This window comes from Antedon bifida, chromosome 6 (assembly GCF_963402885.1).
Source record: "Antedon bifida chromosome 6, ecAntBifi1.1, whole genome shotgun sequence".
NCBI lineage: Eukaryota > Metazoa > Echinodermata > Crinoidea > Comatulida > Antedonidae > Antedon > Antedon bifida.
Genome location: NC_136231.1, coordinates 15,547,983 through 15,561,894, shown reverse-complemented (window position 1 = coordinate 15,561,894; position 13,912 = coordinate 15,547,983). Strand labels below are relative to the sequence as shown.

At 35.7% G+C, this 13,912-nt stretch overlaps 1 protein-coding gene across 2 annotated transcripts in view; it reads right to left on the bottom strand.

Moving 5' to 3' along the window:
• LOC144845942 (uncharacterized) overlaps positions 1 to 13,912 on the bottom strand; it is a 56,756-nt gene that overhangs the window by 33,948 nt on the left and 8,896 nt on the right. For both annotated transcript variants that reach the window (XM_078703461.1, XM_078703462.1), the window contains 25 exons: positions 13,484 to 13,627; positions 12,905 to 13,060; positions 12,006 to 12,158; positions 11,539 to 11,751; positions 11,063 to 11,254; positions 10,491 to 10,646; positions 9,938 to 10,084; positions 9,324 to 9,467; positions 8,637 to 8,846; positions 8,386 to 8,526; positions 8,150 to 8,296; positions 7,554 to 7,718; positions 7,000 to 7,209; positions 6,316 to 6,516; positions 5,748 to 5,942; positions 5,290 to 5,499; positions 4,586 to 4,783; positions 4,102 to 4,299; positions 3,733 to 3,981; positions 3,383 to 3,526; positions 2,836 to 3,036; positions 2,356 to 2,550; positions 1,953 to 2,159; positions 1,342 to 1,542; positions 205 to 408 (listed from right to left, as the gene is read on the bottom strand). In XM_078703461.1, coding sequence (XP_078559587.1) covers positions 205 to 408; positions 1,342 to 1,542; positions 1,953 to 2,159; positions 2,356 to 2,550; positions 2,836 to 3,036; positions 3,383 to 3,526; positions 3,733 to 3,981; positions 4,102 to 4,299; positions 4,586 to 4,783; positions 5,290 to 5,499; positions 5,748 to 5,942; positions 6,316 to 6,516; positions 7,000 to 7,209; positions 7,554 to 7,718; positions 8,150 to 8,296; positions 8,386 to 8,526; positions 8,637 to 8,846; positions 9,324 to 9,467; positions 9,938 to 10,084; positions 10,491 to 10,646; positions 11,063 to 11,254; positions 11,539 to 11,751; positions 12,006 to 12,158; positions 12,905 to 13,060; positions 13,484 to 13,627 — 4,581 coding nt within the window. The remainder of the gene's footprint in view (positions 1 to 204; positions 409 to 1,341; positions 1,543 to 1,952; positions 2,160 to 2,355; positions 2,551 to 2,835; positions 3,037 to 3,382; positions 3,527 to 3,732; positions 3,982 to 4,101; positions 4,300 to 4,585; positions 4,784 to 5,289; positions 5,500 to 5,747; positions 5,943 to 6,315; positions 6,517 to 6,999; positions 7,210 to 7,553; positions 7,719 to 8,149; positions 8,297 to 8,385; positions 8,527 to 8,636; positions 8,847 to 9,323; positions 9,468 to 9,937; positions 10,085 to 10,490; positions 10,647 to 11,062; positions 11,255 to 11,538; positions 11,752 to 12,005; positions 12,159 to 12,904; positions 13,061 to 13,483; positions 13,628 to 13,912) is intronic.

The window sequence follows — 13,912 nt, the reverse complement described above, 5'->3', positions numbered from 1 at the left end:
ATAATAAAACTATATCATATAAAATGGTATACAAATAGTTGTTGTTTACATTTTTTCTTCAAAAAGGTTTTCTTTTGATTAAAATGTGCTTTTGTATATATGATCATCAATTTGAAACATATCATCAATCATATTAATATTCATCAAGCTTTAATTGGAAAATGTTAGTTTTTTTTGTTCTGTTTGTCTGTCTGTCCAACGTACCTGGACTTCTTGGGCATTTGATGTCACCACAGCATTGGTTCAGATTTGGTGCAGTGAGGTCATACTGGCAACCAGGTCTTGGCATGGGGCATGTTCTCTTGGTGCAAAGCATCATTCCATGGTCACATCGACAAGTGGTGCACTTGTCTTTGGTCCACTGTTCTCCATTTAGATGCTCAACTCCTGATTCAATGCAGCTATGAACTGAAAGAAACAGGTTAATTACTGTAAAGCCCAAAATTGTTGCGGGCCATTTATTTTCGCTACTTTCGCAATTGAACAACGATCGCAAAAATAAAGAGTCCGTGAAAATCGCGAAATTCGCAACAACGTTTTTTACAGTCGATCTATCAGGCCTAGTCTAGGCTTAGTTAGCAAGGCAAAATAGTTACGATAAACTTTTAATTGTGTATCCCCGACTATTTATACTGTTTGTTCAGATGTAATTAAAACATTAAAATAAATTGCAACTGACCGAAAATGCTAGGCCCTACTCAGCCTGCGCCTCGCTCAAAACAATTCCTCCTCAGCGATCGAGAAGCGTGGCGCCGTGTGTGGAGGATTGATCGCTAAAATAATGTTCGAATTGGAATAAAAAAGCTTACGACATTTCTTAAATTTTTATTAAATGTATAGCGTACTTGCTTGACAAATCTTCTGTCCATTAAATCATAAAGTAATTATTCTACGTTGTGCGTAGTAGTTTGTGGTAGCAAATGGCAAAACTACCATCACCATGCTCAAGCTCTACAAAGATCCACATCTATCCATCCGGCCAGCGTCGCGTGCGTTTGTTCGTTGTTGTTGTAGAAACAAACAAAAATTTGGTAGAGTACAATCATTTTATGGGGGTGTTCACTATCTAAGAGTCTATTAAACATGTGCATCACCCACTGTTTAGCTAAAACGTTTATTTACATCCCGAAATAGTTGAAAATGTTAAATCGCAAAAATTTAGGCCACAAAAATTTTGCAGTAAAAAAATTACAGTATCTTAATTAAACTTTTAATTTTAAACTGTTAATTATTTTCTTTGCTAGGCTCATCATGTTTTCAACTTTACTGTAATCCTTAAGTAGATATGGCAGATCCCATGTCAAACAGCTAATTATTCGCATCATACTTTCCATTACTTACCATCTCGGCATGTGATTTGAGGACAACACTTTCCAAAAACTGGAACAACACGGCAACCAGGCTCAAGATTCACTTGAGGACAAGAGGTAGTGGTACAGGTGACCTCACCGGCATTGCATCTACAACTGGTACAAGCATCACGCATGAACACTTCGTTGTAGTTATATGTCATACCATTGTATGTGCAGGTCTGACCAGGAGCTGTCAAAAAAATTATAGTCAATAACATAACAATATCAAATAAGCAAGTTTTTACACACTATATGTATTGGGAAATATTTAATAAAACCCTCTTTTTGAAGATGAGATGAGTTTTCTAGATGAAGAATCCTACTAGAAAATCTGAAAACATTTCTGTAGATATAGAAAACTTCGATAGACACTCTTTACCATTTTACATTAAAGTCTTGGGTGTCAAAGTGTTAATAAAAGATTAAAAAAACACATGTTAGAAATTAGTTAAATGTACAGAAACTGGTTTGGAGAGGTGGATACGCTTATGTCCTCAAATCTGATCATATCATTGTTATATTGCTCATGATAATACAGACACAAACAACAATAAAAAGATACTGTATCTTATCTTTTGTTCATTACATATAAAAACTTACCAATTAGAGGACATGTGATGTTCTTGCAACAACTGAAATCAGCATCAACACCAACTGGTGTTTCATAAGTGCACATTCCTGTTGGTGTGGGGCAAGTCTGGTTCTGGCATGTCACAATACCGTTTAAGCATTGGCATTCTTCACAGGCAGAAACATAGAATTTTTCGCTGTTAAGGTAGTAGACACCATCATACAGACAGCTTTTAGCTGTGACATAAAGAAAAAATATATGTATTCATATATCTTAAAAAGTGTCCTTTTGAATTGGAAAATAATAAGGTACTGCTTTTCTATTGGTTGTATTGTGACTGTACTTATGCCAACCAAAAGTACTAAATTTATTAATAGTAAAAATGTATCATTTAATATCATTGGGCCATTTCTTGGCAATATTACAACTTACGTTCTCTGCAGACCTTCTCAGGACAGCATTTTCCAGCGACGTATAACATACGGCAGCCAAAATTACTTGTTTCTGGACATACTTGTTTGTCACATATGGTACGGCCTTGTGGGGTGCATCGGCAGCTGGTGCAGCTGTCAACGATCCAGGTGTTGCCAGGCATGTAGGTCTGGCCCTCATAGCTACAGGTCACAACTGTGAAGAAAAATAATAGATTGAAATAAAATGTCAAGATGATCGAATGGTACATTTGAAATACTCTGGTCCAATAAAATTAAAATATGAAGGCAGTAAGTAAAAATTTTACAAGGGGATTCATTTTTACAAAAAAGCAGGCTAGTTAGGTCTATTTACCTTCAATTTCATTTCAGAAAAGAGACATTGTAAGCTCTATATATACGTTTGTTCTTCTTATTGAATTCAAATATTAAATACAGCTCACAGTCATCAGCTGTATATTAATTCTAAATAAAATTATACCTTGTGCATTGGAAGATGGTTGGCAGACAATCTCTCCACAACATTTTCCATTAACCAGTTTGATTGAGCAGCCAGTAGGTACCTCGGGGCACTGCTGTTCCTTACAGATGGATTGGTTATTGACACACTTGCAGATTGTGCAGAGATCTTGGTACCAGACATCACCACTTGTTCGATCAATTCCTGTTTCATCAACACAACCTTTGACAATAATGGAATTAGTTAGTAATATATAAAAAGAATCAGGATCTGGATTGCAACATACAATCACCTGCATACACAAATACAGTTGATTGACTCAAAATTAGGAAATATTTTAAGACTTTCCACTCAGCTGAACTTTACGGATTATAAAGCTCTGTCTACACTATCAAACTAGTTTGACAAAAAAGTGGGGCTTAAATTTGGTAGTAATATGACATCATCATGTCCATATATAGGCACATCACATTTTGTTGTCAGATATCTAAAAAACAGCAAACATACAAGAATATTGCCACCCACACCTAGCCTGCTAGCACATATTAAGCTTTTTGTAGCTAGTTACCTTCTCTCCATGGAGTAGAGCATTCAGTACCACATCCATTACTACAGCACTTGGTAGCACCTTGGCAGTCAGAATCTAAGTTACATTGGTTATCACATGAGCCTAGGAATCCTGGTCTTGGGAATGGACATACACCTGGTTTCACTGAAATAACAATCAATCAAAATAAGTTACTTAATTACTTTTACTTTAATGTCATAAAACACAAGATGAACTCAATATATAAAATTACAATAACAAAATATGACATAGCAGAGAATCTGGAAGAAGCTGGAATCCTCGTTTCAGACAATTGGTCCTCCAAATATAATTGAAAGAGATACTACTCTATAACACTTGACATAGCTTACCAAATGGGCAAGTAATGCTTGCACAGCCTTGGGCACCAACAGCTAATGGCTGTTCAGTGCATGGATACTGAGCAACAGGGCAAGCACTTCTTGTACATGTTAGGCGTCCCATGTTGCAGGTGCAGTGAGCACGCTCAGTTACAGTCATTGGTGAGGACCATACATGGCCCGACTCGGCTGGTAGTGGGTTGCTGATGGTGTAGTTTTCGCCATTGGCAATAGTTAACTCTGGAGTGACGCATTGCATATCTATAGAAAAAAGAGATAATAATTGAAATTTACATGACACTAATAATAACAATGCACAGTTGATTTCGCAATCGATTGGATAGTATAATATCTATTTACTCCTGTAAAATTTAAACTCACCAGATCCTCGACAAACTTTGACAGGACAGCAGAATCCATTATGTTGGACAACATGGCAACCAGCACTGGCTTGAACTCTGGGGCAGGTCATTGGATTGCAGGTGACAACACCACCAGTGCAGGTACAGACATCACATCGGCCTTGGTTCCAAGTGTCACCCTCACTTCTCCAGGTGCCTTCATTAAAACACAGAGCAGCTAAAAAAGCCAAATTAGTATCATATTATTTTGGAGACTATAAATTATAAATTTACAATTTTAACTGATTGAGAGTGGGGGTCTGGGGGTCGAACATCAAAATTGGAGATGTTAAAAAGTGAGAATTTTCCGATCCTAAGTAATTGACACTTATCTTGTACTTTGAGCTTTCAACCTATTAAAGGGAAACTTTGTTAGGTCCCGAAAATGTCCCCTTAATAGTGGTTCTACAGTATGTGTAATTATGTAAATAATTATCTCAAACCTCATAATAAGCTTAACTTACTGACAGCACTTGATTGACATGTGATTTGTGGACAGCATTTACCATCAACGAACTGAGCGGTACAACCTTGTTTGATTGGTGGGCATGACATCACATGGCATTTAGTTACTCCTTTTCCACAAGTACACAGAGTGCAGGTATCTGGTTGCCAGGTCTCGCTGTCAAAATATTGACTACCCTCATGGGTACACAAGCCAGCTAGTGAAAGATAGATAAAATTAAGTAATTTAAAATTGCAAACAATAACTATTTCAAGGTATAGACATTGGGGGATGATTACACTGCATAGCCAAAACGCAAACAATGGGGATATCATATCACCATATACTATTCAACTGCACATAAGGTTTGTGAATCTGTGACAATATGGCGTTTTTGATTTGCAATGATCTAGGTCTTTCTGCAAATTATGCATGACTTATGAAGTCATTTGTATTGTCATAAGTATTGTCAAGCTCTGTAAAAATTTGTTTCCTGAAAAACATCACCAATATAAAGATTCAAATCCGTCAAATCATTTTTCTGATAGCAGACAATCAATGGACAATCAATCAAATTAGGCCGGACCCAATTGCAAAACTAAATTTTGCAAATAGTACCTCCATATGACAACTTCCTAGTCCTAGGTTGCTGCAAAATCAAAAGCTTCATAATATAAAAGTTCATTTAAAAGTGGAAATTAAATTTCCTATTTTACACCATACCTTCTTGATTGCAAACAACCTCAGGACAGCATCTTCCTTCAATGTTGACCTTCAAACAGTTAGCAAGGAGTGGGTTTGTATCAGCGGCACATTCAATTCTTTGACATTCAATAACCCTGTTCATACAAAGACACTTCTCACATGCTCCACGAGTGAACTCGGTACCATCACCGTATGAGTTGGCACCGTCAACGCACATCCTGGATGGATCTATAAAAAACCAAAAACAATATTAATAAGAAATGTACAACTGTGCTGTTATAGTAAATATTCCTATCCTATTCCTTATCCCAGAAAAATGATCAAGGGTTCCTTGAACTTGTGCCAGTTGTATAGCTATGCTTTGCAGTGCCCCTGTCTTAACCGCTCAGCCACTCGACTCAAACCAATAGAATGTTGTTTTTATTTGTTAATAGATTGACTCAAATTACAAGATTCTACGTAGGTAGGTAACTTACTAATAGTCAATGGACAGAAGACATCTGAGCAGCATTGACCCTTGACCTTCCTCAGTTCACATGATGGGTCATGATGCATTGGACAAACTTCACTAACACAGCTAACTTTACCATTGAAACATCGACAGGTCACACAGTCTTCAATCATCCATTGGTCATTCTCATATCGTAGATTTCCAGCATGGTCAACACAGGCTAAGAATAAGACAAACATGATGATGTCATATCACTACCATATTTGGGCTTATCACCATCATATTTGAGCACATCACACTTTTTTTTGTTAAACTAGTTTGATAGTGTAGACAGAGCTTTAAGAAGGCTTTGTTAATCCTAGGTTTAGGTGGATTAACAGTATAGGAATTATTTGATGATAAAACAATAGTGATGATTCATTTCAGAAGTCACAACCTATCAGATATGATAAACAATATATATTAATCCTTTTTTTTTCAAAAGGCTCTAAATATAATGGAATCATTGCAAATGTAGTGTTTTAATTCAGTAATGCTTACAACATATTTAAATTTGTAACATTAGAAACTAAAGTTAACCATTTAACACTCACTGTCTTGACATTTGATTTCAGGACAGCACTTTCCAGGGACGTTGACAACTGTACATCCAGTTGTATTCTGTGGTGATTCAGTAAAGCATTTGTAATTTGAGCAAGACACTTGACCATCAATGCATCGACATTCACTGCAGATATCAGGATACCACACATCGCCATTCTGATAGCTAAGTCCTTGTTGATCTGTGCATTTTTCTAGTTAAAAAATAAACAAAAATGTATCAAGCAAGCAAGGGATGTATTATAAAAGATGAAGATGAACCAGTAGAGAATCTAAACTTTACAAAGTTGGGTAGAAATTAAGACAAGAAGACTACAAGTGATGAAGAAATCATGAATAGTTTACTAGAAAAAAAAAGATGAAAAAGAAGTGAAGATATGATATAGCAACATAATGTGTAATCACTTTGCAAGAGTGATTTTTGTGAATTTTATGAGGATTATGTACCAGTAAACTCTCATACTAACATTATCTCTATAAGCCCATGACAACCTCAGTGACCACTATGGAGGACAACCTCAGGGCAGTGGCCACAATGGAGGATGATCTACTCAAATAGTGGCTTAGTTAGTTTAACATTTTTCTTTAAAAAATAGATAATCAAAAGTAAACAATCTACAGGAGAAACATTTGCATGTACAAATCTACATTTTCTTTAATGACAATTGTAAGCTTACCAGCAGGTTGACCGACAACATTCTGTGATTCACAGTATACATCTGGACAGCACTGACCATTACGGTAGACTGATTGACATTTAGTGGCATCGTAGCGTGGACATTTCCTCTGTGTGCACTTAGCAGTACCGGACCAGCATTTGCAGACTGTGCAACTGTCTGGCGACCAGAAGTCTTGGTGGACGTATTGTTTGCCTTTGTACATACATGCTGGAAACAATAGGAAGTCATTCATGCATAACTATTTACTATTTATTTATTTATATTTTCTAGAACTGAATGCTGTAAGATACACATATGTGAAGACAGACTATGCAGGAGCGTGTGTAGGAACTCACACAAGAGAAAGTGGTGTAGTGTGTGCTCAAATCAAGATAGGGAGTTGAGGAACACTTATAATCCAGAATATTGTCTAAACAAACTAACAGTGGTGATGTAGATACCTAACTGTATAGCAATCCCTTTTCTTTCTGTGTTCAGGAACAATATTTCTGGAAAGGCAACCTGTATAAAGCTAGCAGGGTAATCACATCAGTGTATAGAAATTGACTTACATGGATAGACATCAGCAACCTTGCATTTGGTGCCACCACATGGTGTTGAGCAACACTTTCTACCAGTTCCATATATCAAACAGTCTACATCAGTAGCACACTCATCAGTATACACACATGATGTCACCTCTAGGCTGGTATATGATGGACACTGTCCACTGGTTACTACAAAATAAGCAAATATAATCATAATATTACTGTATTGTAATGGTGATTGGTAATTGCCGTTGTTTATTTTTACCATCATGCATGCACCACATTAGGCAGAGGCTTTTTATTTATTTATTATTGAAAGTAGTTTATAATGGGCCTCCTCCTTGGGGTTTCTTGGAGGTCCCTTTGATCTACATTAAATGTATTACTCTTTCTTTTTGTTATGTCTATTGTATTGATGAATAAAAAGATTGATTTGATTTGTATGATCAAAACCTTTTAATAGTTAAATATTTCCATCTTTTTAAAATATAATTAATTTCACTAATCACGCACTCAAATTGACAATGAAACAATATGGAAGGTATATGTTTCTGTGAACCATCAGGAGTGCTATCACCACTACCTGGAAGCTGGTGAAAGAACCATATCTAGACACTTACCTTTTTCCCAGACGTTGACACATGCTTTTTGTGTAGCATCAATGTTACAACATTTCCTGTTGCCTGGGCAGTTCATGTCTGTTGTACAGCTTGCTGCATTGGTTAGAACATCTTGCACGCTAGCACGTGGACAGACACCATATTTAGCTGAAATGAACAAAATCAAATTTATAAAGAACTTTACCTTTCTTGAAGTAAACCAATATTTTCTGAATGTTATACATCATAATACTTACTGCTGATCCATGGTCCAGTGCACACAAATCCACAACCATTGTTACAACATTTGCTTTCTCCGGTACAATCGGAATCCACGGCACATTCTTGCACGTAAGAGCAAGGAAGATATTTAGCAGCTGGGCACATTCCCGTCTTCTCTGAAATTATACATTTAAAAGGATGTTTATTTCATAGTAAAATAAATTACAATCTTAAGCAGAAATTGAAAAAGGACATAATAATGACCAAAAAATCCAGTTCATCTTACTGTTCAAGAAGGCGTTGGTTGTAACAACAGCTTTGTTAGTGTCTGTAGTAGTTCCTGATGTAACACCTTCAGAAGCTCTGCATTGTTTTCCACAACCACTCTCACAACACATTTGGTTGGTTGGACAGTCTCCATTGTGGACACATGAGCTGGAGTAGCCATTACATGTAGTGACATCAGCCCATGGGAATGGACACTGACCAACAAAGGCTAAAAGATAAAATGCAAAAATATTAGGATTGGAAAAATATGAATATTGTAATATAAATATGTAAAATAGAAGAATTAAATTTGCTTCTTAAATTCTCTGAAACTATAAAATCTCTCTCAAAGGATCATAGAAGATCCAGTGCATTCAGAAAAAAGCTTAATTGTTAATTGTCTTGAATATACCAAGCTCTGGAATTAAAGGGTTTATCTGTGGCTGCGACATGATAAGTCCCACGCCCCTTAACAGACAACGCACATCGCTGAGAATATGTACAATAACAGTATTTGTCGCAGTCAGACATAAGATCAAAGGAATGTTACGACTTCTGATATTGGCAAGGCGAGCTCAGTGTCCTGTTGTTGGATTGCCTTGAATATTTATACCAAGTAAATATATCTAACAATAAGTAAAAGGCTTGGAAGGTTCATACTAAATAATTGATGGAAAAGCTTCATGCATTTATATAGAGTACTCACTTTCTTGTTGAGGTAACATACAGATACGTCCACAGCCATTGAAGCAACACTTGGCTTTGCCATTGCAGTCCCTATCAGCAGCACACTCACTGGTACAGCTTCCATAGTAATCGGCTGGAATGGCTGGGCATTGACCATTCTTCACTATAAAACAAAATCCATGTGTGCAAGGTTTTGAAAAATAATTATAATTCATTTATTTTTTACTCATGTTAAAATAGAAAAAACAATCCTAAGTATATTGTAAGTGGCATAACTATGCCCATGCAGCTTTGTAGAGCACATATTATGTTAGGACAACCTACAAAGCCTTAGATTTGTTTCAGTACACCGGGAGATGATCCCCTACCTTTTTCGAACTCTGTTCTATAAAGTGCACATGTTGCACAAAGGACCAACAAGACAGTGCGCTACCTACAGTATGTATTCCAACCAGCATGTTGGAACACACGGACAGCGACGACGGATTTACCAAAATAAACCCTGTGGTATTTTACTGTTCAGCCTGGATTTAGTACTATGCAAATATGCCAATCATTGAGCACTACAAGTTACTATTATATTATTATTAACATTATATTATGGAGCACAGATTTGAGAGTCAGACTACTTACATTGTGGTTCTGCACTGACGCAGATTGTACTACAGCCATACTCGCAGCATTTTTTGGTTCCTTGACATGATGAATCAGTTGTGCATTCATTGGTGCATTCCTGAGGAAGGCGGACATGATCAGCGATTGGGCACATGCCGTTCTTGGCTAAAATGAGGAAAACAAACATTTATATGGATTAATGGTTTTTCTGTTGTTAAAAAATAATAAATGCTTGCAAAAAACACAATATCTAGTTTTAAAAGTAAAGGCATTCTCAGTATGTTTTGATAAAAAATATGTTTATTTGAAACAAAAATTCTTATTCTCACTATAAAAACATTCTTTATAGCTTGTCATGGATTAGCTTCTATTATTATTAATATCAATAATTACAGTAGGACCCCTCTCTTGGGACACCCTTATTTAGGGGACACTTTTCTGTGAAATGGGCAACATATGTTTACACTACAGCCACTGCTCAGTGTATAATATAAATTACAGTTACTTGAATTTTGTTTTCCCTGACTAATAAAGCTATACAGAATACAAAAAAGGAAATTCAATGACGTACGTGTATCACATTCAACTTTGACATCATTGACATAAAATTCTGCTTTACATCCACTGCAGAAGTTGACACGGCAAGTAGCACTAGGGTATGCATCACATGTGGTAGAGTCGCATGGACTTGGATTACATAACCAAGCATGCTCGTTACCAGGACACTCTGAGAGATATTATCAAATAAAAATAAAACTACTGTAATAAATCAGTAAATTGACATAATATATAAATAATAATTGCATATAATTTATCCTAAATTGCCACATTTTGAAAATATAGTGGAATATTTTACTGTATTGTTATGGCAATACACAATAATAAAACATATGAATGCTTTTCAAGACAATGTTATGCATCTAATTAATATATTTTATTGAATGTGTTCAACCAAATTTTTGTAAATTTTACTGTAATTTATGGCAATAAACATTTTACAATTCAGACAAAAATCATTTTAAATATAATGTTCTTTTAAACATCCCTTTTCCATATATTTGTTATATTTCACCATATCTAGCATTTGATATCGAAAACTGCATTATATTCTATTTTGTTCATTTCTTGTACTGTATTACATACCACATGTTACAGTGGATCTTGATCCCTTTGTTCCCTTGATTTCATTACCACAGCGGTCGACACACCAGCATATTGAGCCGTGGCACTGACGAGACTCGTAGAAGCCATCTTGACGACAATAGATTTGTCTGGCTCCGAAGCCAATGGAACTTAAATGTTGGTACTCCTTTCGGCATGGTGGTTCATCATATCCTTAAAATAATTATTTAATAAAATAACTAAACATTTTATTAAATTATTGCATTTTGTTTACAAGGAGTGTTCCCAGTTTTGTGAGCACATTATTTTATCCAGGTTGATTATGATAAAAAAAACCTAATATTTCCAAATAAAGATTAGTTATTTTGAAATTGTTTATATGTATGCTTGCCATCCAATTTTTGTGATATCATTTTGTGTAACCATGTACTGTACATTATATGTTAAATATAATTATTAATTAAAATAAATGCAAGAAAAAGTTCAGTTTATCTTACTACATGTAAGTGGTCCAGATGTGTGAGTTCCTTGAATTGGAGTTCCACAAGCTGAGACACACCAACATAGACCAGAGGTAGAATCACATTGTTTTGGTGTATGGTAACCTCCTGGGCCACAATTTGGTGTGTGAACACCCTGTAGTGAGACAGTTGTTCCTCCAAGAGTTTTTGTAGGCTTGTTTGTTTTCTCAGTTTCACATGGTTTTGGAGCTTAAAAAAGAGAGCAATTTCCATAGGCATTATCATACATTATAATGCAAAGATAGTTCAGTGGCCGTATTCAACAATCACACTTAAGTGAGATATTCCCCTTATATATATATGAAGAAACAGTAAAACTACTTTAAAAGGCAAAATTACAAATTATTCATTTAAAAATCTAAACAAATATGGAATTGGACTGCAACAAATTAGCAAGTAAATTAAAAAAAAAAACAAGGTTTCAGAATCTAAAGATTACCTACCTGATGTGTAGGTAATTGCCTTGATACACTGTCTACCACAAGAGATTGTGGTACAGCAAGCTTCATCATTACCACAATCAGATGTAGTTTGACAGGTTCGACTACAAGTGCTCACATCTTGAATAGTGGCTGGACATACTCTCAACAAGGTGGCTATAATGAGATAGTGAATGGCTTACATTATTCAACATTATTAATTACACAATCTCTGGATGGTACTAGTTAGTCACTGTCTCTATTTTACATACAATGTTTGAGGCCGCCATATCACGTTTTATCGGTTTAAAATGTCCTGGTTATCAATACTCTCACAATAGAGGGAAACCATGTTCTGACCAAAAGTCCTGTGGCTGTATGCACTATTCACACTTAATAGGCTAAGGGAAACCTTACCCTTAAAAAAAATCTCCTATCTATGGGAATACAATTCAAGTGAAATACTTAATATTTAAAAAAAATATTTCACTTAAGTGTGATGGTGAATACAGCCACTGGTGGTAGAATGCAATTATTATTATGAACTAAATTAGGGATGCACTAGATGGTTTATGGAGAGTTACCATTTTTAGTGACTCAGGCTTCATGAGACAACTTTACAGGTATATTATTATATATGTTTCTCTTTAATAAGAAATATCATGCATTTATTATTTTGTACCATACTCACTGTAAGTTGACTTTCATGTGAGACGTTCCTTTTCTGTTTATTACAGCTTGAATATATTTACAATATATTGACTAAAGCTTACCCATTTGTCGTTTTTGTAATGTGTGAGTAAAAGTATTCCTCAAAGTAATACATTGTGTGATAAAGACACATAAGCCAAATGTTTTAAGTTTGGGCTTCCTAAAAAGATATATTAAATTTTGTTAAATAGACAGTACAATGATTTCCTTACGTGTCTTCATGGTGACTGGCTCACTGCAAGTTGTACCACATTCTGTGTTACAGCATTTCTGAGTAGATGAGCATTCTTCATCAGAGCGGCACTGAACAGCACAGTTGGATTGTATCATACCAAAGGTTTTAGGAGCTGGGCATGTTCCTACCTTAGCTGTAGTAAACGGTAAACAACATTAATAAAGCAATTCTTTTTCAATTTTGGTTATCTTAGGATTTTATGGATAGTAAAGTGCTTAGAAACATTAGGCGCTATATAAGACTACCATTATTATTATTTATAAGAGCAACAACTTGATGTGATTGGATAACTTTCAAGGGTACAACCTATTTTCTGAGAGCGAAAATAACACAAGTCAGCTATGCATAAAATTGCCATAACTGCATACTGGGTTTTGTATAACATTTCTATTCTAGTATAACCTACTTATTTAATTATTTAGTTTCAAGGTAAACATTTTGATTTAAATCATATTTTATCTGAAATTAGGTTAACACAAAATTGAAAATAATTGAGTTATTTTGCCAGTCAGAACCAGCAGCTATTGAGCCATTTAACATTAGATTTGTTTCATACCAGTCCTGAAGGTCTGGGTGCAGACCTTTCCACATCCATTGGAACAACACTTCTCATCTCCAAGACAGTCAAAATCAGAGGTACATCTGTAGCTACATGTATTGTCAAGGAATGACTTTGAGGCTGGACAGCTTCCCCATTTTTCTACAATAATCGTAATAACAATAATCACTACAAACTCTGCCACATTGCAGTTAATGCCACCACATCGATAGGCTGCTTTTAAGCTCTGTCTACACTATCAAATTTTTGTGACAAAAAAATGTGATGTGCCCATATATGGACATGATGATGTCCTATCACTATCATATTTGGGTATATCACTACCAGTGGAGCACTGTAGCGCAGTGGTTAGAGCATTGGACTTGCAGTCAAGAGGTTGCCGGTTCAAGCCCGGCCCGGTCACTGCAGTGTTGAGTCCTTGAGCAA